This window comes from Hetaerina americana, unplaced genomic scaffold (assembly GCF_022747635.1).
Source record: "Hetaerina americana unplaced genomic scaffold, ioHetAmer1.1.p SCAF_73, whole genome shotgun sequence".
Lineage (NCBI taxonomy): Eukaryota > Metazoa > Arthropoda > Insecta > Odonata > Calopterygidae > Hetaerina > Hetaerina americana.
In genome coordinates, this window is record NW_027287350.1 from 837,173 (window position 1) to 860,000 (window position 22,828).

At 34.4% G+C, this 22,828-nt stretch overlaps 1 protein-coding gene across 1 annotated transcript in view; it reads left to right on the top strand.

The window, feature by feature from the left end:
- pbl (epithelial cell transforming 2 pebble) overlaps positions 1 to 22,570 on the top strand; it is a 51,780-nt gene extending 29,210 nt beyond the window's left edge. Inside the window, exons 11-18 of the mRNA XM_071596025.1 lie at positions 598 to 805; positions 4,468 to 4,628; positions 14,128 to 14,247; positions 15,052 to 15,208; positions 15,307 to 15,464; positions 16,001 to 16,086; positions 19,137 to 19,314; positions 20,795 to 22,570. Of these exons, the coding sequence (XP_071452126.1) occupies positions 598 to 805; positions 4,468 to 4,628; positions 14,128 to 14,247; positions 15,052 to 15,208; positions 15,307 to 15,464; positions 16,001 to 16,086; positions 19,137 to 19,314; positions 20,795 to 20,905 (1,179 nt within the window). The 3' untranslated portion in view covers positions 20,906 to 22,570. The remainder of the gene's footprint in view (positions 1 to 597; positions 806 to 4,467; positions 4,629 to 14,127; positions 14,248 to 15,051; positions 15,209 to 15,306; positions 15,465 to 16,000; positions 16,087 to 19,136; positions 19,315 to 20,794) is intronic.
- The last annotated feature ends 258 nt before the right edge of the window (positions 22,571 to 22,828 follow it).

The window sequence follows — 22,828 nt, forward strand, 5'->3', positions numbered from 1 at the left end:
TCTATAATGAAACATTGAATCAAAGAAAAGAATATCTTGTAGAGTGTGAAACTGTGTCAAATTTGCTTAATTGTTGTTAATGAGCACATAGTTGTTGCCATTGCAACGCTATACATGGAGTCAGTGTTTTTCTGAACTTCATGTTTGAAAATATTTGTGGAAAATAGATGTGTTGTGTCATCTATATGAACAGAGTACCATCATTAAATTAGAGGGAAGGTTGTTAAAGTATACCCAAAAATGAAGGGGCTCTGAATGGATCTTTGAGGAACACCATCAGCAACAACTGAAGGGATAGTTTAACTAAGAAACTTATGATAATGCCAGAGCTCTTTGACAGTTGGGTCATTTCTCTAAAACATTCTTTTACTGTTAATGGCAACTACAATCTAAAATCTTAATTTTTAATTGATCAACATAGTGCAATTATTTGGTAAAAATTGCAATTTCATTTTTATGTATTTTGAAGTACTTTTCTTCAAATGAACATGATTGATACTTTCATTGAAGTAACTTACCCATGCATGAAAATTTAATCAAATTGAGATATGAGAATGCTAACCTTTCTCATGTGTTATTTCCCTTTTTGTATTACAGGCTCCAGATCTCCTAAAGGCTTACCCTCCATATGTTAATTTTTTTGAAAACATGAAAGAAATGTTGTGCAAGTGTGATGAAACAAAACCTCGCTTTCACGCCTTCCTAAAAGTTTGCCAAACAAAGCCAGAATGTGGTCGTCAGAGTTTACAGGAATTGCTCATCCGGCCTGTTCAAAGGTTGCCCAGCATTAGTCTTCTATTAAATGGTATTTATTTTTAAATATTTCTTTACATAATGATGAAGTAGGATCACTATGCTTAAATTTCCTTTATTCCCTATGCCAGTCTGGTTAAGTTTAATCTAAACCTTATTGGAATTATGTATAATAAGTTGGGATCTGGATAACATAAAAAAAGTGAAGAAATGAAAACTAATATTATAAAAATGATGGGGGACAAAAGATCATCATTCCGCGGCAACAAATTTTTTACTTAGTAGTCTTCGTTAAAAAATCTTGAAATAATTGTTTTATTGCTATTTTTTCACTTTCTGTAGTTTATGTGTGTATCTATATGATTTTCATTGATTAAGTTAAAAGAGAAATACTTGAAAAGACAGAGGTTTTTGGGTTTGAAATCATTCCCAAACACAAGGCCATTTGCTGCTAAGTCTTAAAGACTATTTATACCCTTGTCTAGCCCAAATTTACTGGAAAATAGGAAATGAGATTAATCAAGATAATTAAATAATTCAAGTGTGTAAGTAACTGTATGTAAGAAATGGGAGAGAAAGTATTGAGCTAGGGATTGATGCTGTAGTGTATATGGTTGGCTTTTGGTGGACTGAAGCACTACACACTACTGCATTCTTAAGTCCATGACTTTGATGACAATGTGTTTTTAAATCCCATATTACTCATTGAAATAATTCATTTTTTAGCTCTGCACACACTGCCTCATCGTTTCATCTTAAATTTCAATTCTTTTCCTCAAACAGTCTCACTTTCCCAACTTTCTCCCCTCTATTACCATCTTCAGCATCTCATTGTCTCTCTGTATGACTTCCATCCATTCTGCCTTCTTTGAATTTCTTCCAACAGCAATTTGTTTTTATGAAGAAGCATGTTATTCTTTAAATGGTAACTTCTTATTTAATTGTGTTACATAATGTCATAATCATGATGGACCATTCTGTTGCAGTTATTATAAACCAGGATTCCCATCATATAAGTTCAACTTCTTAACACACCTATCCATCTCCAATAATAAAGTTTTATCTGATAAACAATTGATGAATGTCCAAGAAAGTACCAAGTGAGTGACACAATATATTAGCATGCTGGAGAGAGAGTATGATCAAGCAATGAAACGATCTAAAGTGATGAACCCTAAAATTTGTCAGCAGATTGTCTTGATTTTGCAATAAATGCTGCAATATCATTTATCAGTGATATCCATTTGAAGAATATGGGTGGGGAAAAATGTGACCAGTGGAGTAAGATACTAAACTGTAGAGAAAGGGAAGAGAGGTCAGAAATTGTTAATAGTATCACCTACTTCAGCAAAATAAACTGCATTTTGCAGGTGTTGTTAGGGATATCCTGGAATGATTTGATCAAATAATTGACCATTTGCTTACTCCATCATCATCTAAAATAAGGCTGTTTACATTCTGAACCATTTGCATAAGTGCTTGCATTGAAATGTAACTTCTGCTTCATGATAAGTTACACAATAATCGTGCAATTCTGAAGCATCAAGCTTTGCCAAGTATCCAGTGAAGTTGATTAAGCATAACCATTCATTGTGAAGAGGTAACCCAAATGTACTCATTCAGCTGCTTTTATTAAGGAAATTGATTTCTGTATATTCTATGGACTACGACAAACCAAATTAAACCTGTTAAAACAAGCAAAAATTTTCGTTCGAATTAGGTTGTTGTTTGGTTACGTGGCGCAGTTTTGAACATTTGAAGATTTTGGTATTTTGTCAATGACTAGCTCATTGCCATTTCACGTGGAGTAAGATTTTACTTCTTTGTTATATAATTAGAGTTATAATAGCTGATTTGAAATACTACCCTCCTGTGGAGTTTTGTTTGCTTCTAATGTTGGTTTTTGATGATCAATTTAGCTTTCACAAATACAGTGAACTTTTTAGGACGTTCCTTAGTAGCATGCATCCCTTGTTAGCGCATCAATTTCTTCAGGTCCCAATCTCAACCAATTAAAAAATCATTGTTCGTACTTTTGGTTATTGATTTAGTATGTTTGGTGGAAGACTAAAATTAAAATTGTCCGTAAATAAGAAGACAATCCAATGGTAAAATTATGGAAAAATGAATCTAAAAGATACTTCCTTGGATAAAAAGATACAAATGATTTCAAATGATATTTGATTTTTGTTGAAAAAACCAGTTGTAGTGTGTAGTTATAAAGGAATATCATGACCAATGTGATTCATTCAATAACTCCTTAGTATAAAATAGAAAAACAAATATAGATTTTAATTTTTTAATATAGATTTTAATTTTTTGGTGTTTCCCCAAATTTTTCCAACCATCCAAAAGTTGTATTTCTGAAGGTCCTGCAAGTAGAAATCTGTATGACCTACTCATTCAATGTGAATCGTATTCCACAAAGCCATTTTTTCAAAATTGGAAATTAAAAAAAAGTCACTGGGGGCCAACTCTGGTTGGTATTGTAATAACTTGAACTTAAATTCTATAATTTTCACAATTGAAACTACACAGGTGTGCACTCCTGCATTGATGAAAGAGAATTTTTTCCTTCGCTAAATGAATATGGTTTCTCTTGATTTCTATGCTCATCCAATGCAATAATGACGTACAATACTCTCCACTAATCGTTTCTCCCTTTTGCTAGTAATCCTTATAGATAGAAATGTTCAATCACTTCACAGAACTCATTTTTTTCATTTTTCTAATTAAATCAAGTTTGTTTCATTACTATGAAAATGAAACCACATGATGGATATAGCTGAAACAGCTGTGTAGTGAGAGATGAGGCTCACTAAAAGCAAACCTATTCTGGTTCTATGAGTGCCATCTTTAGGATTTTCTAAGGAATTATTGAATGACCCCTGTATCGTACTTAGCTTAATAATGAAATGTGTGTTGTTTAGAAAGTAAGGGCCAATTGTGTTTAAAGTGTGAGACCTTCTATCATTTCTAAAATTATGTCTTGTTTAATGATATTAAGGTCACTTTCATAAAATCTTCCTTGCATGCATAAACTTTTCACCAGAAAGAGTAATTTTTTATTGTTGTTGTATTTCATCAATGATGGAATACTGCGATACAGAGTTGTTCATAGAAGATACATTTATTATTAATATTTGGAATATTTTATGTATCTACTGAAAAAGATAAGTAGGTGTTATGTTATCATTGCAAATCATGTGTTGAATCATTCTCTGGATAGATACCTAATTGTTTTGCACATAATACCTAATGATAGCTGAGGAATATGCAAAAATCCATTGAATTATATTTTGTTGTTGAAGTAAGCCATTTGTGATATGCTGCTTCTAATAAAGACAAGTGATGATGGGATTATCATACCTTTCTTTCTAAATGTTATGTTAAATTACTGCTAGGCATGTAGAATATTTAGCTTGTATCTGCAGGAGATCTCCTTATTTGAAACATTTATTATAATAGCGTTCATTATCTGAGAGATGGGATACCACCAGCATTACTTGCGATAGCTACTGAAGGCATCTCTAACTTCTTTGGCGATGGCTTGCTTGTCCACATGTTAATCATGAGGGAAGTTTAATATCCGCTCGATCCATAGGGAAATAGAATTCAGGGGAAAATTGGAACTCATATCTTATAGTGTAATCAATTTGTGGTCATCACTTAGTATGTCATTATTTCATGAGCTCTCATTCCATTTCTTTTCAGATATTTTGAAGCATACAAACAAGAGTAATCCAGATCATTCTGCTTTGGAAAAAGCCCTTTCTGCAGTGCGAGAAGTGATGACTCTCATTAATGAAGATAAACGAAAGACTGAAGGACAAATGGTTATGTTTGACATCTTCAACGAGATTGATCACTGCCCGGTAAGTTAATGTCAATGAATGCAGCAGCCCTAGTCCTCCCTCATCAGGCTTAATTCGCAAATTACAGCATCCTACTCTCCCATTCCTACCTCTCCCTCATGTAATGATTTGTCATGTTGACTCCTTCCCCATTCCTCACAGTAATAATATCTGGGAATATTTTCTCATTTTATGAATTTTTTCCATGGCAAATTTTCACTTTTTAATTTGTCCTTCCGGTGACTTAATGTTGCCTTTGATTTGCTGGCCATTAACTTGGATGTGTCTCTCAGCTCTTCCTCCCCTTTGTTGTACATTATTCTGCTTCACTGCATTCTCTTGTGATATCATTTGTGCTTAAAATCGTTACTAACTCTACCTTTGGGAATAGTAAAAAACTAAATAAAGGATCCTGTCACTGAATAAATAAACAAAGTTTTTTTTGTGTGCCAAAATACTAAGTGTATTTGTTCAGTGATCATGAATTTTCTCTTAGTAGAAACTCAAACCATCAACTTCAAAGGATCCCGAGAATATAAATGGTCATATTTAAAAAACCGAAGTGGAAACCTTTATTTATTTCAACGTTAAATTTTTGGATTTTGTGTGTAAATGCAAAGAATTTTTTTTGCCTCAATATGAATTCTTCCCAAAGTAATGCCTGCCGCCCCCCCCAGTATTTGAAAAAATTGCCCTTGAAAATTAAAAATGTAAAAACTTTCCATTAATTATGCTTAATATTCTAATTCACTTGCCTTGTTTACAAAACAGGAGCTAATAAATATTTAATTGCATGGAAATATAATGAAGGTGGAACATTAAATTTTCATGCACACATTAACAACGTAATGTGATAATAACAATCTCAACTTCTTACTACTGAAACCAAATTGTTTTGCAATGCTTATGCTGCTAGTTAATTATCAGCCTGGAGAAGCTAAGGGAAACTTAAAACTTGAAACTCAAAACTGTCTTGCATTCATCATCACTGCTAGAGCCGTCTCTGGCAGACTGGTTGTAGCTATAGCAATATGTACCTATTAATTTCACTGATTCAGAATGGCATACTGTGTATGCCTGAATGTAAGCTCTTATGTTTTAATCTGTAATTTAAAAAAAATACCCATTGACTTGATTCCGAGCCTTGAAAAACGTTTTCATTTACGAGGCTTATGCGATATAAAATAAAGAATAGTAGCTTTTACTATTTTTCGTTACAATTAAAATAAATTCCTATTGAATTAATTGGGTACCTGTTTAAAATGTGTGTATGCTGGTTATCTTCAACTAATCCATTGGGAAAATATTATTTACTGGTAGAAGAAAATTGTGTCATTTTGCATTTCTGGGCTTCATCGCATAGGAGAAAAGAGTTTGACAAGTGTCATCTTCTTCTTCCTTGCATAAGTAAATATAATGTGCTCATTCCAATTGACATTGCATTTTGAGCACTTTTCACTAATCCTGCGTTATGTTTTACTTCGATACACTTTGGCAGAAAGAATTTTTCAATTGTTGGTGCTCCTCAAAATCAGGTAATTACTGCTTTTTTTACTTTTTCATTGTTTGTCTCATTTTATTTCACGATTCCATATTTCTCAAGTTATAATATTCTAGACTTTTGTATACCTTGCATTGTTTTCTCTTCTTCTCAGGGGCTGGTATTTTAAATGCTGGGGGCAATGAACTACCAACTGCTATTGGTAATGCTGTCTGATAATTTTCCACAGAATTTTCTTTCTTGAGTAATGAGAATTTTTTTTGTGGTTGTGCTTCTTAATATGTGTTATTTTGTCATCAGTTGAAGAAAATAAAGGATATGCACAATTACTCATCGAGATAACTCTGTATTGATGAGCATGACCTTATGTTGAAGAAAATTGCCTCACATCAGTATTTGTACTAATAGTACAAAATTAGAATGAAGCTGTAATGCTAGCTCAACCATTCAGGCTTCTCTAAATGCTCTTAGATTAAGTGAGAGCAGGAGAAATTCTGGAGTAGGTCTTGGGCATGAAGGCTGTTCACAAATGTTTGAAAAAATCTGTTTGAGTAAACACAATTGATATTTTAATAGACAAATATATCACCAGCATTTGACTTATCAGAAGGCTTAAAAGCTAATTTAATTCTGTGCACTCAGGCATTGAGAGCATGTTGACAAGGAAATTCTGCAAATGTTGCATGAAAAAACGTAAAAGAAGACATCGGAAAGAAGCTTGAAGATGGAATTTGCATCCTGTTTTGAAGATATATGCAAGACATCGTAATAATATTAACCCTGTATTACAGAGTATGTAAGTAAAGGAAATATTTGGAGTACAACATCTATGGAGAGGGCAGAGAAAGAGAGTGAGCCCATAAAAGCTCAAGGAAGATAATATGTTGACTCGAAGTCTCTCCCTAGTGGCCAAATTTTGCTGATGAACAGCATCCAACTACATATGGCTCTTTTTGATGGGAAAAATTTAATTTGCAATTTTTAACACAAGAAACTATTATACTGCTTTCTCCTTTTTGACCAAGACAAGTGGTTGCTGCAGCTCCCACGGCGAGTAAACTACCATCAGCTGTATCAGTTTTTCAATATTCAATTCTCTATGAAAGGTGACATAGAAGAGAGAAAGGGAAAGATTGTTGGCCCTCCTTTAAGAAAGGGAAATGTATGTTGACAATTTTTCTCTCCGATTGTTCTGAAAACTCCTCAAAAACTTTTAAGGAATATGATGGTGTGGAGTGTATTCAAGGATATGTAATTGGAAGGTGTATAATAATAATGATAGGCTGATAAAATTTTATCAATAAAAAATATTTAAAAATTGATGGTTTTAATTTTTTGGGAAATTTCATGTGTGAATAATATTACAGGGTCTGTACAATAGGTATCGGGATTGGTTCGCCTCAACGGAGTGGTGATGGGGGTCTGACCGGTCGGCTCGGTTAAGGGGTCCCCCACCACCCTGGCGCACTTAAGTTGTTGCCTCCGGGTGAGACAGGAGGTGGATTTTTGTGACATGTGATTGTTTGTAGTGTCGTTGTGCCAGCATGGAGCGCACCATCAAGCAACACTACGCTGTGAAGTTTTGCATTAAACTCGGGAAATCTGCATCAGAGACCCTTTAACTCATTAAACAAACTTATGGGGATGATGCCTTAAGCTGCGGAAGAGTTTTTAAGTGGCACAAAATGTTTAAGGAAGGGTGGGAGCTCGTGGAAGATTAGCACCTTGTCGGATGCTTGACGACCGCTCGAACTGATGCTCAGGTGGCCAAAGTGAAAAACGTTTTGGACTCTGGCAGGTGTTTAACCATCACCCTTATCAGTGAGGAGACTGGCCTTTCAGTTGGAACCAACCATACCATTGTAACAGAGGATCTTGCAATGAGGAAAGTGTGTGTGAAGCTGTTGCTGAAAGTCTTGAGCGAGGAACAAAAACTCTTGCGGGTGGAAATTTATCTGCTGACAAAATTCGGTGTGGCAATGTTGCCTCACCCCCCCTAGAGCCCCGACCTGGCTCCACCTGACTTTTTCTTGTTTCCGCCAATAAAAAGGGAGCTCAAAGGATATCTGTTCAACTCCATCGAGGCGGTTGAAGTAGCGACAACATAGGCTCTCAACAGTATTCCGTAAACAGACTTTTAGTGGGCTTTTGATGAGTAGCAGACCTGTCGAACTAAGTGTTTTGATGCAGGAGGAATGTATTTTGAGGATTATTAAGTAATTGTAATGATAACTGCAATAAATTTTGATTTTTGGAACCATTCCCGATACCTTTTGTGCAGACCCTGTACCTAAAAACTTTTGAAATGATTTAACAATTTCTTATTATCCTTGTTCTAATTTTTATCGTTTTTTAATTAAATTTATTATTTATTTATTTTATTAATTGAAATAAATTATTGCTGGAAACATTGAATAATTTGCAAATAATTACCAATACAGTTATTTATAAATTTGACCATTTGAGACCTACCAGAAGACAAAATCAAGACCTCAGATGGTCGAGCATATAACCTATCCCCTTGCCCCAACTGGGATGGCAAATACCACAAATGACTGTGCACCTCCCAGGAGAGGATGGCCCTAGAAGCTAATCTGGCTCAGCTTTTTCTTTTCATGGCTAGGTTTTCAGATAAGTAATTCTCAGGAATGGATAAACATCCCTTAATTTGTGAAGTTAAGGTGTTGCATTAATAATGTAATGAGTACCTGCATTTCTCAAAGGGTAGAAAGAATTTTTTGTAATAAAATAATTATAACAAAAAATAACACTTAATTGTAAAACCAATGGTGAGTGATGTATGAAAACAATAAAAATTGACCAATTGTATCTAAGGAGAAGAAGAAATGAGAGTAAGTTGGAATCAAAAGGCAGGGGAGAAGTTTTTAACAGGGAAGGGAGTAGACAATGAGCACACTTGTGGCATCAGTCAAAATGAGCAAACAATAGTTATCTAATGATGAAGGCTAATAACCCTTGCATAAAACAAGACTAAATGACATAACAGTTTATCATTAATAATGGTGGAGTTACGAAGCAGTTATGTTGATTGAGAATGTAGGATAAAGAATAAAATGAATCCTATAGAGGCAAAAGAAATATAATATTAGGCATAAAAAATACTCTTCGTACTAAATACTCTTTAAGAATTTGTTAAAAGTTTTTGTTAAAGCCTAAATAATATAGATAATGAAACATTAAACATTTTTCTTAATGAGGTGTATATGTATTTTTAAAAATTTCAGGGTAAAAAACTTAACGTGAGGTACTGAATGTGTAATGCTAGATTGGATAAATTTGATCATTAGCTGAGGCACATTGTGTGTCGAATGAAATGAGTAATTCTTTGTAATTATGGTAAGAACAGAAATTTTACAAAAATACACTGAATACATTTTGGTAAATATTTATATATTGTTGCAGGAAATTTATCTAAAGTCACACTGTTTTGACAGTATTTACTTGATTTACTTGTGTTCTTGAATAGTTGACTTTAGGGCTTAGGGTAACTTTCAGTAACTTTTCACTACACCAAAACTGTTGCCAATGGCTTCATGGAGACAATAGTCATATGAAATCTTCTTTTTGTAAGGTTAGATTTTAAAAAGAGAAAGGAAGGAATTCAGTGCCTCCATCAACACCAGCTATTGTAATATCATATTGTATATGTATCACTCTGCATACCAATAAAGGTTATCTAGATAGTTAAGATTACAAACGAAAATTTAAAGAAAGGATAAAAGAATACTAATTATGCGTAAAAAATGAGAACATAAACATCCCTCTTTCTGAATCACCTAATCGAGAATTACCACAAAAATGACTTAGAAAATTAAAGGTCAAAGGCTCGATGCTATGGAGCAGTTTGAAATTTTGAAATGCTTCCATTGCAAGGATGAACTTCCCAATGAAATTTTGTATCCCTCCCACTCTTATACCTACCACTTCCAAGTCAACGGTTGACACCGAAAGATGTAATTCTCTTTTCCTCACAGATACATTTTAACCTTTTTGCCCACTTCACTCTACTTTACCTTCCCTCTCTGACCAACCCCCTCCCTGCCACAATCAAGATTTATATAAACCAAGTTTACTTCTGTGTGGACCACCTGATGATGATGTTCATTGTTGAAACCTGGGTCATGTTTCTACATAAAGTGCGTGGGATTACAAAGTCCGTAATTTCATTTCATTATGCTATGCAAATTCCATAAAGTTATGCCAGAGACAACTAATTCATTCTATCTGTAGGCTAATATATCATGGCATGTTTTACAACTAATTGAACACTGTACTTACATGAAACATAAGTCTGCTTAGGAATTCATACTTCATGAGGTAGCCTTTCTGGTCTATCAAGCATTGTTTACATTCCTAGAACTACTGTCTTGCAGATAAGCAAGACACATTCCATGAGTAAAGTATCTAGAAGCAAATACTTAGGCAAGTTTTTTACCTCTCAAAAATGTCAAGTAAAAGTGTCCAGCAATAAATTGAAATGGGGTACTACAAAATTTTATCCATGCCATTATAAATTTTGTTTGTCCAGAGAAAATGATAGAAGAAAGTCTGTAATAAGGGCTGAGGTCTCTTGATGGCTACTTGAAAAAAAGTTTTATTTTAAAATTACATCATTATGTCAGTTAGTCATTCAGGTGGGAATTATAGGCAAAAAGTTGGAAATTGCTCAATTTCTTTGAAAATTTGGTGAAAAATAGAGTAGGAACAAATTTTTTAGAGCCTAGCATTAGATGTACTAATCAGGAATAAGTTATGGGAATCAAGAGTTCTTGATGAGAATTGTGTCCCTTTTAGTTGAGATCAGATCATGTTGACCATTCCCCTCGTGTGCTGCCATACAAAAAGCTGAAACTATTAGTACGAGTAGGTATTACTTCATTGCTACCAGTGGTATACATAGTGATGAGAGTTTTTTCACTAAATTGTTCTTATTCATATTTGGAGCACTCATTAGAAAAATTAGAAATGAAGATTTTTGCTTGGAATATCAGAAAATGTCTAGCATTTAGTTTTAAAAAATTAGTAAAGCATGTTTTTCATAAAACTCTTGAAAATTAAGGTGTAATTAAGATGAAATGAACTTAATTTGGGCCAGGTGCTAGTCATGATGGGGGAGGAAAGAGTATTGCTTATAGAAATCCAGAGAAGGCAGGAACGGTGGTTGCAGTTGGTGCTGTTAGCTGTGATAGATGGGGGACATTAGAAAGAGAGGTAGTACGAAGAAAAGGAAAAAATATTTATAATTATAGAAGAGCTTTTATTGGGGCGAGAGAGAGAATAGATAGTCCATTCTTCCACCTAACTTCTAGAATAGACATGGTGGACAGGATGCCGGGAGATGGAGAGTATTCAAGTATGGAGAACAGCTAAATGTATTTTGGGGTGTCATGTTGTGTCTTGTACGGCAAGGCTAAGAAATGTAGTGGTGTTAAATTTGTATCCATCCAAAATTTACCTTAAATGATAAATACTTTATAATAATATAAAAGTGAATTCAAATATCTGAGCTCCATTACTTATCCACTCAAACAGCCTAACTAATGATTCATTTATTATGTACCTAAAAAAGGAAAAATTGTTTTATCAGCTGTTGATTGCCCCTAAAGAAAAAAAATTAAAAATAACACAGGTGGTAAGGCATGATTCAGTGGGAAACCAATTGCTATTCTGGAGATGTCACCAGGTCAAATATGCTGCAAAACTACAGTCAAAACCATTTTCACTCCTCAGCTGTCTCCTTTCAGTCTCATTCATTTTGCCTAAGATTGCTCCAGTTTGTCAGTCCCATCCAAATAATGTCTCTGCAAATAATTAAAGCTCTGCAAAATAGGCATATTTATACAATCGCATCTATGCTTGAATAAAATTTCCTTCCTGTTAGCCATTCTTTCATGTTGAAGACTAGGTAGTGGTCCGAGAGACCCAAATCTTAAGAATAGGAAGACATGGGGAATGATTATGGCATCATCAAATTTGCAGCAACAACTGCGGAGTAGGCTGGTCATACACCTTGCGAGCAACTTGAGAGGCTCTGCAAAACCTGAAATTTGAACCGATTCCACGCCCTCCTTGTTCCCCCAATCTTGCACCTTGCGATTTTCATATTTTTCCTCAACTCACAAGACACCTCAAGGGTAATCATTACATCTTGGGCGATGAGGTGAAGGCAGCCGTCAAGTCCTGGATTTGAGAAAAGTCAGAAGAGTTTTTCAGTGATGCAATGAAAAAACTTGTTGCCTATTAGGAGAAATGTGTTAGCCTTAACGGTGACTCTGTTGGAAAATAAATGTATGACTTTGAAACTTAAAAATTGTGCTCTTTGTCTGATCTTGGTATTTGTTTTTGTTTGCACTCTACAAGCATGTGAGCATTACTTTTCTGCCTATCGTTGTATATTCTTGACATCCTTACTGAGCATCCCTGTCATCAAATTCCTCCTTGTGAAAGTTTGCCGTCATGTGTAGATGAATTTTTGAGAATATCTGTGGTGAATTATCTATTTCTGTGCTTGTACAGCCTAAAAGGAAAAGGACATTATTATTTTTTCGTAGCCTACATTTTATGGTAGGTTTTGAATGGACACAGACTTAATTCGATACATTTATTAGTTTTGTTTAACTAGACAATCTGACACCCCACAACATGTTTTACAGTTCTTCTATTCTGATTGCATGCTACCTCCCTTACCTCTGCTAAACATTATATCCTATTTCTCCTCTTTCCTTGTTTTTCTTATATTCTCCCCTCTATCTTAGTCTTGCATCCTATTGTCTATCAGAATGTTATCCATCCAATTTTCATGGCTCCTTTGGATTTCTGTTAACAGCCTATCATCTCCCCCACCTTACCCAGCTATTCCTCATTTGTTTTCCTTTCCATCCATTTTACCTTTTCCATCCTTCTCCAGAACCACATCTCTAAGTTCAATCTATACCTCATCTTGTTCAAGAGCCAAGGATCCATGTCTTACAAAACCATACTCCTTATTAAAGATTTTACTACCTATCTTTTCTTAACATCGTTACTCAATGGCTGTTTTCAACTCTCTCCTCCTTGTGGAAGCTACTTGTGATATCCTTTCTACTTTACCATCTTTGTCTAAAACAGTGCTAAGATATATAAACTGCTGCTCCTCTTCTAGTTTCTGCCCCCTATTTAAATGTAAAACCTAGCCTTCCTTTTTCTTAAAAATTTGTTGTTTTTTTACATTTATTCTCATCTCATATTTATCACACTGACTTTCTAATGAGATTATTAATACATGTAACCCTTTGGCTGACTGACAAACTAAAGCTTTATCATCCACAATCCTAACTGATTTTATGAATTCCCCACCAACTTTCATTCCTATCTCCTGTTCTTCTGATGCCTCTGTAACCATTTCCCCCACATATACTATGTTGAACAGCACAGGGGAAACTGTCTTACTCCTCCTCCCCACACTGCCCATATGGACTCTCTAATCGACCCTTGTACCTGAGCTGTCTTGGGACTTATACAGGTTAAGCCTCCTTGTCCTCCAATCTACTGCAATCATTCATAATTCTGCTCTACTTACTTTGTCAAACCCTTTTTTGAAATCGACGGAACATACATAGACATCCTATGTTCTAGTAGGATGTCATCCATAGTATTCTATGTTCCTCTCTTTTAGTGACCTAATTGCTACTATGGCATCATGCTTGAATCTCCCCTTTCTGAACCTAACCTGATCAACCTTTAAGTAATCATTTTCCTTTCTCTTCATCCTCTTAGGATCCCAAGAACCACCCGTATAGAATGCCTCGAAGTCAATAAAAAAATATTTTTTTGCATTCTCTTTAATTTTTCCAATATTTATTATACTATAATGCCATTATGAATGATTGTACCTGTTGCTAAAGTATATGATTGTTCCTCTTTGCACTATCTATAAGAGTATTGAAAATAAATGGCAATGATGTGTCATTTTAGTTTGGTTCCCTGTTGTTGTAATGGCTGTCCTCTCTTTCCTTACAGCCTCATTTGGTGTCATCCCATCGGAACTTTGTTAAGCGGTGTGAAGTGGTGGAACTAAGTGATGGTCTGAGTGGGAAGGGTGATCAGCTGGTCTTCTTTTTGTTTTCCGATATTCTGGAGGCAAGTATATGGACATGTTTAGTCTGTTTAATTTATATATTTAGCAATTTTCCTTTTATTTTCCCATTTTCAAAGCCACTTAACAGGGTGATTCAGGGATAAGACATATGTAGATGGTATTTTAAACATCTATATTGCTTAAGTCGACTGATAACTGTTGCATGGGTGTGAAGTCAAGAGGGTGCTTATGGTCTATACCATAAGGATACCGGTGGGTTTTGAATTTTCATCCCAAGATAAATGCTATACTACTGTTAGAACCGTGAATTCTCCTTATACCAAACTACTCTCAATTCATAAATATCTGGAAGTCATTAACAAATAGCTTGGTTGACCGAGTGGTTAAGTACTTGAATTTGTATGCTAACTTGAAAGCTTCCACTGTTAAATTTCATTGGCAATTATGGCATAAATGATCAGTGACTGTTAAAGGTATAAGATATCAAACTGATGGGGGGGTAAGTATTGTGTTAACATTGTATTGGGCATAACTTTGGTTTTGTGAGTTTTTTTACGTATGGAATCTGCGTTGAAAGGTGTACCATTGATTAAATTTGCTTGTATTTTTAATATCTTTTGTTGTTATGTGATTGGGTTTTGAATAATTGTATAGATTAAAAGGTGAAAAAAAATCCATTTAGTTATAGCTAAAAAAGTGGATTTAATCATAGTGAACCCTTTCAGGTGAAAAAGTTGAATATAGAGCATTAAACAATTTCTTATGCACTCTGTATATGATAATGGCAGAAGATGCCAATGTGTGTCCGATTTATTAATATTTGTACTCTCCTATTTGTGATCAAGGTTTGTAAGAAGAGGTCAAAGGCTTTTGGATCTATGAAGAGTCCCAGCACAAACAGCCTTCATTCCATTAGGTTGAATCATGTTAAACCATACAAACATATAAAGCTCATTCCACTGTCGAGTGTAAAAAAAGTAATTGACATCAAAGAAACAGAAGGTGAGATTTGCACACAAGTGTGCTGTATCATTTGACACTACAATTGTTATCATGAGTGCAATTACTTAATTATGACTTTATCTTTATTATTCCACCAGCAGACTGCCGTAATGTTTTTGCACTCATTTGTCGGAGTAACCAAGAGATGAAGGAACGTCTTTATTCATTCACAATTGTTGAGGATGAGCCTCAGAAGGGAACATTCCTAAGAACGTTGTGCAGGCAATTGGCCAACACTGTATGTCAAGCAGATGCTGTGAGTCCCTTTTATTCCCATCCACTGGTACAAATTTTTATATGCATTTCATTTGACACTTAGCTCTGCTTCATAACTTTAGGCAGGCTTAATTTACCTTTATTGATGATATCCAGATTGTTAACTTGCATCTGGGCTCACATTCTCTCATTAAGCTTTCCACATTTTAAAAATGAATACTTTTTGTTACAAGCCAGTATAATATTGAGCTTCATTATTTCCTTCAGTATCAGCATTGTCTGGATTTTAAATAAAGGCAATGTATGACATGGTTGTAGTCTAAAAATGTAAGGAAATGAAGGGGATTTACTATTATACTCCTCCCTTCCATCAACCTTAACTTATATTCGGATTTTATTGATGTGGGCCCAAGGCCTGTGCAATAGAGTTTAAAAAGCATTATTATTGAATGTACAGAGTAATGACAGCAAATATTCATGAAGTAGTATGTACCCCAACCATTCTTGTCTCTTGCTATTTAGTATACTAGGTATTTTATTTGTCAATACTTTACTGGTAAATACATCTTTTTTCAGGAGAACTTTTTGACCTCTTTGGACCCTCATCATTTAGAAATAAATACAAGTGATGTGGCTGTTGGAACGCTTGGTAAAGCATTCAAGTAAGTCAGTTTTTATGAACTATTTATTTCAAAAGAATTCAATGATTTTCAATTTAATGTACTATTTGCTCGGCAGAGAAAAGAAAAATATTTCATTTTTCCTATGAGAAAAAGAAAATAAGCATTTTTTCCTAGGAGAAAAATCATAATCATCAACATTGCACTATGGAGGTAGGGATGGGGTCAGAATTGGAGGATTAAATGGAATCCTGTTCAATCTATTGATCCAAGATTCAAGTAAAATCCCTGACCTTGAGATATTCAAGATACCATGATTTTAAGTGGGTGGTGCGTTCTGTACACCTCATCAGCATTGACATGTCATGGAACCAGACAGTCTTCCTTGGTCTTGGTAGTGTCTTCCTTGGAAATTCATTTTCAGGAAAATTCAGTAGAAATTCAAGGAGGTAACCTTGCATTGAAGTGTACTCTGAATTATATTGGAATCCCTAACCTAGAAAATGAGGAAATAAGGAGCTAACGAGATCGCGAGCTACTCTCTAGAGACGTAGACACAATCTCAGATCGGTACAAGGAATGGGGATTTATGTTTAATATAAACAAATGTGCAGCTTTGAAATTTTGGAACAAAGGAAGTAGTGAGCAGGACATTAACTATGAAATAGAGGGTTCTATCTGTGCTAACAAGGGCCAATCAAATTAAATATTTGGGGGTAGTTCTAACACCATGCCTTTCATGGGGAGCACATATCAGGGCAATATGCGGATCCACTTTAATAAAACTCTGCTTCATTAAACAGGTGGTGGGGAAATATAATGAGAAAGTTAAAGAGAGGAGGATTATTTCGCTCTGGTTTGACCTCATTTAAAATATGCCGCCAATATTTGGGACCCTTTGGAGAAAATTTGGCAAAAAGGATTAGATAAAGTCCAGAGAAAATTTGCCTGATCTGTTAAATATTGTTATAATATGAAGAAAAGTGTGGCAGGTCTCTTAGGGGATTTAGGCTGGGAGCCACTTGATGTACAAAGAGAGCAAGCAATACTTTGACTTTTAGAAAGGTTCAGAAAAATGAGTTTAACGATGGCACTAAAGGAATTATAATTGCCCCAGACTACTTTGGTAGATCAGTCCAAAAAGATAAAATAAGGGAGATAGATCCCAGCACAGATTTATTCAAATACTCATTCTTTTCCCGAACAATCAGAAATCATAATAGTAAGAAACTGAAGTCACTTTAGAATTATGAAAAACATTTAATTTACAAGTTGGAACAAAATTAAACCTTGCAAAGATATCAGGTATATTTGTAGGTGCATGTGTATGTTAGTTGGTAGTTAGTATGTTTGCATGTGTGTGGGGTTTAAGGGTTTTTGAATGAATGTATACCATGTTTTGTTTGTCGTCTGTATAAATTTGTGGCTTTTGCATGCAGTTTTTTTTCTTAACTACGGGTGGTGCCCTAACACCCCCACCACATGCCCTTGCGGTGGCTTGCAGGGTATTAAGTAGATGTAGAAATGTTTGGATGGATTTTTTTGTCATCTGGGCATTTTAAATTGCTGGAAACTTTTACAGAAAAACCAACATTCCTGGCCTTAAAACATTATGATGCTTTAATTACAAGAACCTATGCTTGAGAATGCTTCATTGAAACACCTCAAAATCAATAATTACATTTTTAATGTTATTGGCAATATTTAGAGACTTTTGTGATGAATTGTACCACACTTTGTAGTGTTATTCATAATGGTTTCAAATGTTTCTGTCTGGTGAGTGAAGACCGGCATGCATATGTGGATAATTTAAAATCACCCTCCAGGTTGATTGAATTTCTCCACATGCAGCAGTTTTTGTTGAACATGATTGCTTTATTTTTTATATGCATTATAATTGCTTCATAATGAAATCTGACCATTAGAGTAATTAATGGAGAGGTCATGAGCTGGCCGACATAGAGTACATGTATGTATATGCATATGAGTATTTAGAATTATTCATTATTTTTGAATATTACCCTAAATACACTTAGATACATGGACAGAATTAAAAATACATTTTTCGTGGACTGAAATAAGTCATTTTAAAATGAAATCGCATGTCACTCGGCTATATTAATCATGACTGAAAATATTAATTTGTCTTGGTTAGAAAATGAAAATAACTACTACTGAATTCAAAATGGAATGAATGTATAAATATATTTAGTTTATGATCAAACACTAAATAAATGAGAACAGAATGAGGATTAACAACTTTAACAGTAAGAAAGGATTGCTTTCAGTATTTAAGATATGTTGAAAGAACAGATTTGGATCAAATTTGGATCAAATCAAATCAAATTTTGAAAAAAAACCATCGCCACATGAAAATTTAAAAAAGAATGATGCTGGGTATTTTAGCTGCCAATTTTTCTGTGCTGCGTGTCCTGTTGCAAAAATATGATGCCTAATTTTGATATTTCTTTTTCGACACAAATTATTTGGAAGAAGATGCATTTATTACCTAACTTTGCGATCTTATATAGCTGATTTATTTTTGGACAATTGTCAGTTAAGGGTGGACTTTGGGAAGGAAGGTGTACATCTGACTAACTCACTGGCTGAGTGAAAAAAATCAGGGATAAAATAATATGCTTCTACTGAAACAGCAAGTAGTATATTTTGAAGAAGAGAATGAGATTTTACTGTGCTGCCAAACCTCGAGGCATAGCCAGCTCAGGCATAGACAGCCATGTATGCTCAAGCTGTAAGCAAGCAGTCATGTGAAGTTGTTGGTGGTTTGCAGACCTGAACGCATGTGTGTTCTATGAGTAGCATCAGGCAAGGTGTACATAAGCGGGAGTCTTACATCATGCTTGTACTTTTCAATGGGTGACTTTTTTATTTTGTTATTTCATAAGGTCTTGAATTTCAATGTTTCATGATTTACAATTAGGCCTGACCACATGTATGCTGAAAATGGTTCAACAGAAACTAATTTGAAAAGCAATTATTCTTGGAATTGTTAATGTGCCTCTAACTTGACTTGGTTCATCATGAAGCAGTGATTTCTTGTGGATCCATCAAGTTCAAAACTATTCTTGCAGGTTTGCATCGCGCACTAGGATGAAGGTGGGCCGTGCCTTCAGCTTCAACAAAACTCCCAATAAATTGAAGCGTGCTGTGTCCACTATGATGAGTCCATTCAACAGCTCCACTACAAACCTCCAATCACCTTCATCGCAGTTGGGTCAGATGAGACTGGCTAGCTGTAATAATCTTACGGTGAGATTTCACACTCCAACTTCTTTTCATTCCTGACTAAATGACACAGTTTCAGGTGTAACATAGTGGAAATCCTTCATGATGGAAGAAGACATTTTGTATTTCCTTGTAGAATTTTTTTATATTACAACCTGGGTTTCGTTATAGCGTAACAACTACAGGTCTAGAATAAGGAATGGGAGATTGAGTCTCTCTTCACATACCATTCGTGCAGCTCTCTTTCAGTCCATACTTGCTTCGCAGCTGCTCCCGCGATACACCCGGCTGAAGAAGTAGCCTTGCACTTGATATTCATGTATATACATGGGTATGATACTGAGAGAGAGGCATTGGCTGTTGAAGTAATGTTCGTTGATGCCACTCAGTATTTGATGGTTAATTTCCCGTAAAGACTAACCTTGGTTGCGTTGCTGGTGCACTTAATAAATTACAATTCCAGGTGTAACATGGTGGAAATCCTTCATGATTAAAGAAGACACTTTACTTTTCCACATAGAATTCTTTTCACATTGTGACCTAGGTTTCTTTACAGCGTAACTTCTTCACAGATGTTTTGCCTGAAGGGTTGGGGTTGTAATATACAGAGCTAGACCTAAAATTCTATGTGGAAAAGCAAAGTGTCATATTTTCATTCCTGATCTAATGTTTTTATATTTTTTATTAAGGTTCATTCATATTATATTATTTGGCTTGTTGACCATCTCTTTGTGTGTCACTGCAGTAGTGATTTTGTGGTGGAATGTTAGGGAGACAAAAATGAAAGCTTCTGTAGCAATTTTAAAGGTCATCCATAAAATGCATTTCATGGTATTTTACTCTTTCATTGTCTCTTGTTAAATATTTTAAGATCACCTTTCATTGTAAAATAACTGATCTGTGGACTTCCTTTATGCCATTTGTCTTACCTATGCCTGTTTTTCAAGATCAGTCACTTGAAACATTTTTTACTGTTAAAATGCTACCTCATTTTTTCAAGCATCTTCTACTTTTCAATTCTTGGTCACCCATTTCTCCTCCAAATTATATGGTATTTTTATAGATGTGTGTGTATCCCTTAAATATTTTTGCTCAGTCACAACAAGTTAAAAATTGAAGGATATTATTTCATCTCAGTTAAAATATTAAATTGATGTATCTTTACACCTTTAGACATAGTTGTCATTGTTAATATAAGATTGAAAAGACTTTGTGCTCTGAATTTTCACTGACAATTTGAATATGAAATCTTGACAAATGGAATTGCAGAATTTAAAATTTACTTATTAATTAATTAATTAATTAATTGTTAATTAATATTTATTATATTAATTTATTTATTTTTGTTAATTTGAAGGTGCATGTTGTATCATATGATTAGTACTGTTATATAATAAGGTAAGAGACCATTTTTCATTAAAATAAGCCGAGATTTGGTAGGCAAATTGTTTCAATATATTTTATGAGTATGGTTTCTTAAAGTCGCATTTGTTGTAATTTCCAGGAACTTGGTGCCCCTACTGATGGCGATAGTTCGTTTGCCCCCCTCTCCGTCCTGCCTTCTAGGAAGGTTAAAAGTTCCTCTTTGAATGTTGCTACACTCAGGAGGCTGTAAGGTTCCATTACCAGGAATCGTTTAGTGTATGAAGCCCTCAACTGAAGCTTTATTGCTTTAATTAACTTAATTTCTTTACTTTAATTAATATTAATATACAAGCTTGTTGGTCGCCGTACTGCTGTATTCCCTCAAGGATGACCTGGGAATAATGGCGACTAATATTCTGCTATTCCATCTGTTACCTGTAAAATAATATTTATATATATCATATAATTATCTGAGATTGTAATTATATATGTACAGATATATTAACTTGATTGGAGTGACCTATTTTAATTTTTGATACATTTTGTGCACATAACCATTTGCTTTTAAAACCTGTACAGCCAATTAGCTAAATGTCTAAGAACATGACTGCCTGGGCCGGATTTGTAACCACTGGTGTCCCTTACTTTTCTTTTGCACACTTGAGTTACTGTATTCTTTACAGAAATATTCCACAAGGTAAATTTCAGTTTAATGAGTAAATCCTCAAACAACATTTCTTTGTGATCAATAAGGTGGCTTCTTTTTTAATATTTTTCTATGTATCTCGAATGGCATAAGATTGCCTTTCAAAGTACAATTCTTATGAACAGTGGAAGAATTTTCTTTGAGTAAAACTCTCACTGTGTGCAATTGGTGCCTGTTTGTTTTTACTGTTGAGAGATGAAAAGAAAATGTCGGTATTAATTTTGATTACAAATGGAATGCATTAATTAGCATTCTGGGCATGACTGAAAAGGGAACTTTGGGTCCTTTGTTTTCACCTTTGGAAAAATTATTTACCATCCAAGGGGCAGTGAATGACTATTTTCACCAACAGTCAATCCCTTGGTCATATTTTCAGTTTGAAGGATTTTCAACTCTGCGTATATTTTTTGTTCTTTTCCCTGCAAGGCATAATGCAGGGGGAGAACAGAGAGTCAACAGTGTAAATAATTAGTTTAATCAGGCTATCTCTGATTTCTGCCAAAGATTTATTCTCTATTTTTATTGCAACAGTTGTCATATCTTTTTAAGGGCAGCATTTCATCATTTTCATGAACATTGTGATAATTTAACTTGTTGGATGACATGATAAGGTATTCTTTTGGTCTTCTGTATTGTATCGGAAATAGTATATTTTGCTACATCACTTTTATAAAACTCTTGATTTGCCTGCGTACATGCTGGCTATGCAAATATTTCATACAGATTTGTTCTGAAGAGCACATCTCAACAGTCTTGCCATAACAATTGCAAAGTTCTTATACTTTTTATGTAAACAAGTAATGATACATATCATTTCCTGTGGTCTATGATTTTACTGCTAGGACTTTCTTTTCTTAATGTTGTGGAATTTGGCAGCTGGTTGTATATGTGTTGGGAAATGTTCTCAGTAATGCTTGTACAGTTGTGTCTGGATATATTTTTGCAGAAGTCTAATTCAAGTGAATTTTAAGGAACCCTTTGATTGATTTGTGGATTGCTTCTCATATTTGTTGAAAAAGTGGTTGTGAAATACACTGTGAAGGTTAATCTACAAATTTACTAGAAGCACCTTAAATTGATTCATAATTTGAGGGCAACTGGGCCATTATCAAAGACATTTATTAATTGCTTTGTTATATATTTACATGCATCTGATGGTTATTTTTGAGAAGTTGTTATATACATAAATTTATATCCTGTTGTACTGTGTAAATTACCTATGATAATAAATATATATATATATATTGTGTAAGTATTGAAGCATGTCTCATATTGTTAGATAACAAGCATTTTTTTGCTAAGTTTGATATAATAAATACATGTAAGTTTGCTGCTATTATTTTAATAACTAAATATTGATGCCCTTAACCATAGCATTGCCATATTATAAAGTATAATTAGATGATGGCAGAAGAATAGTAGACTTGCTCCATTTGTTCTGAAATAATTTCCTAAACTCAGTTCATT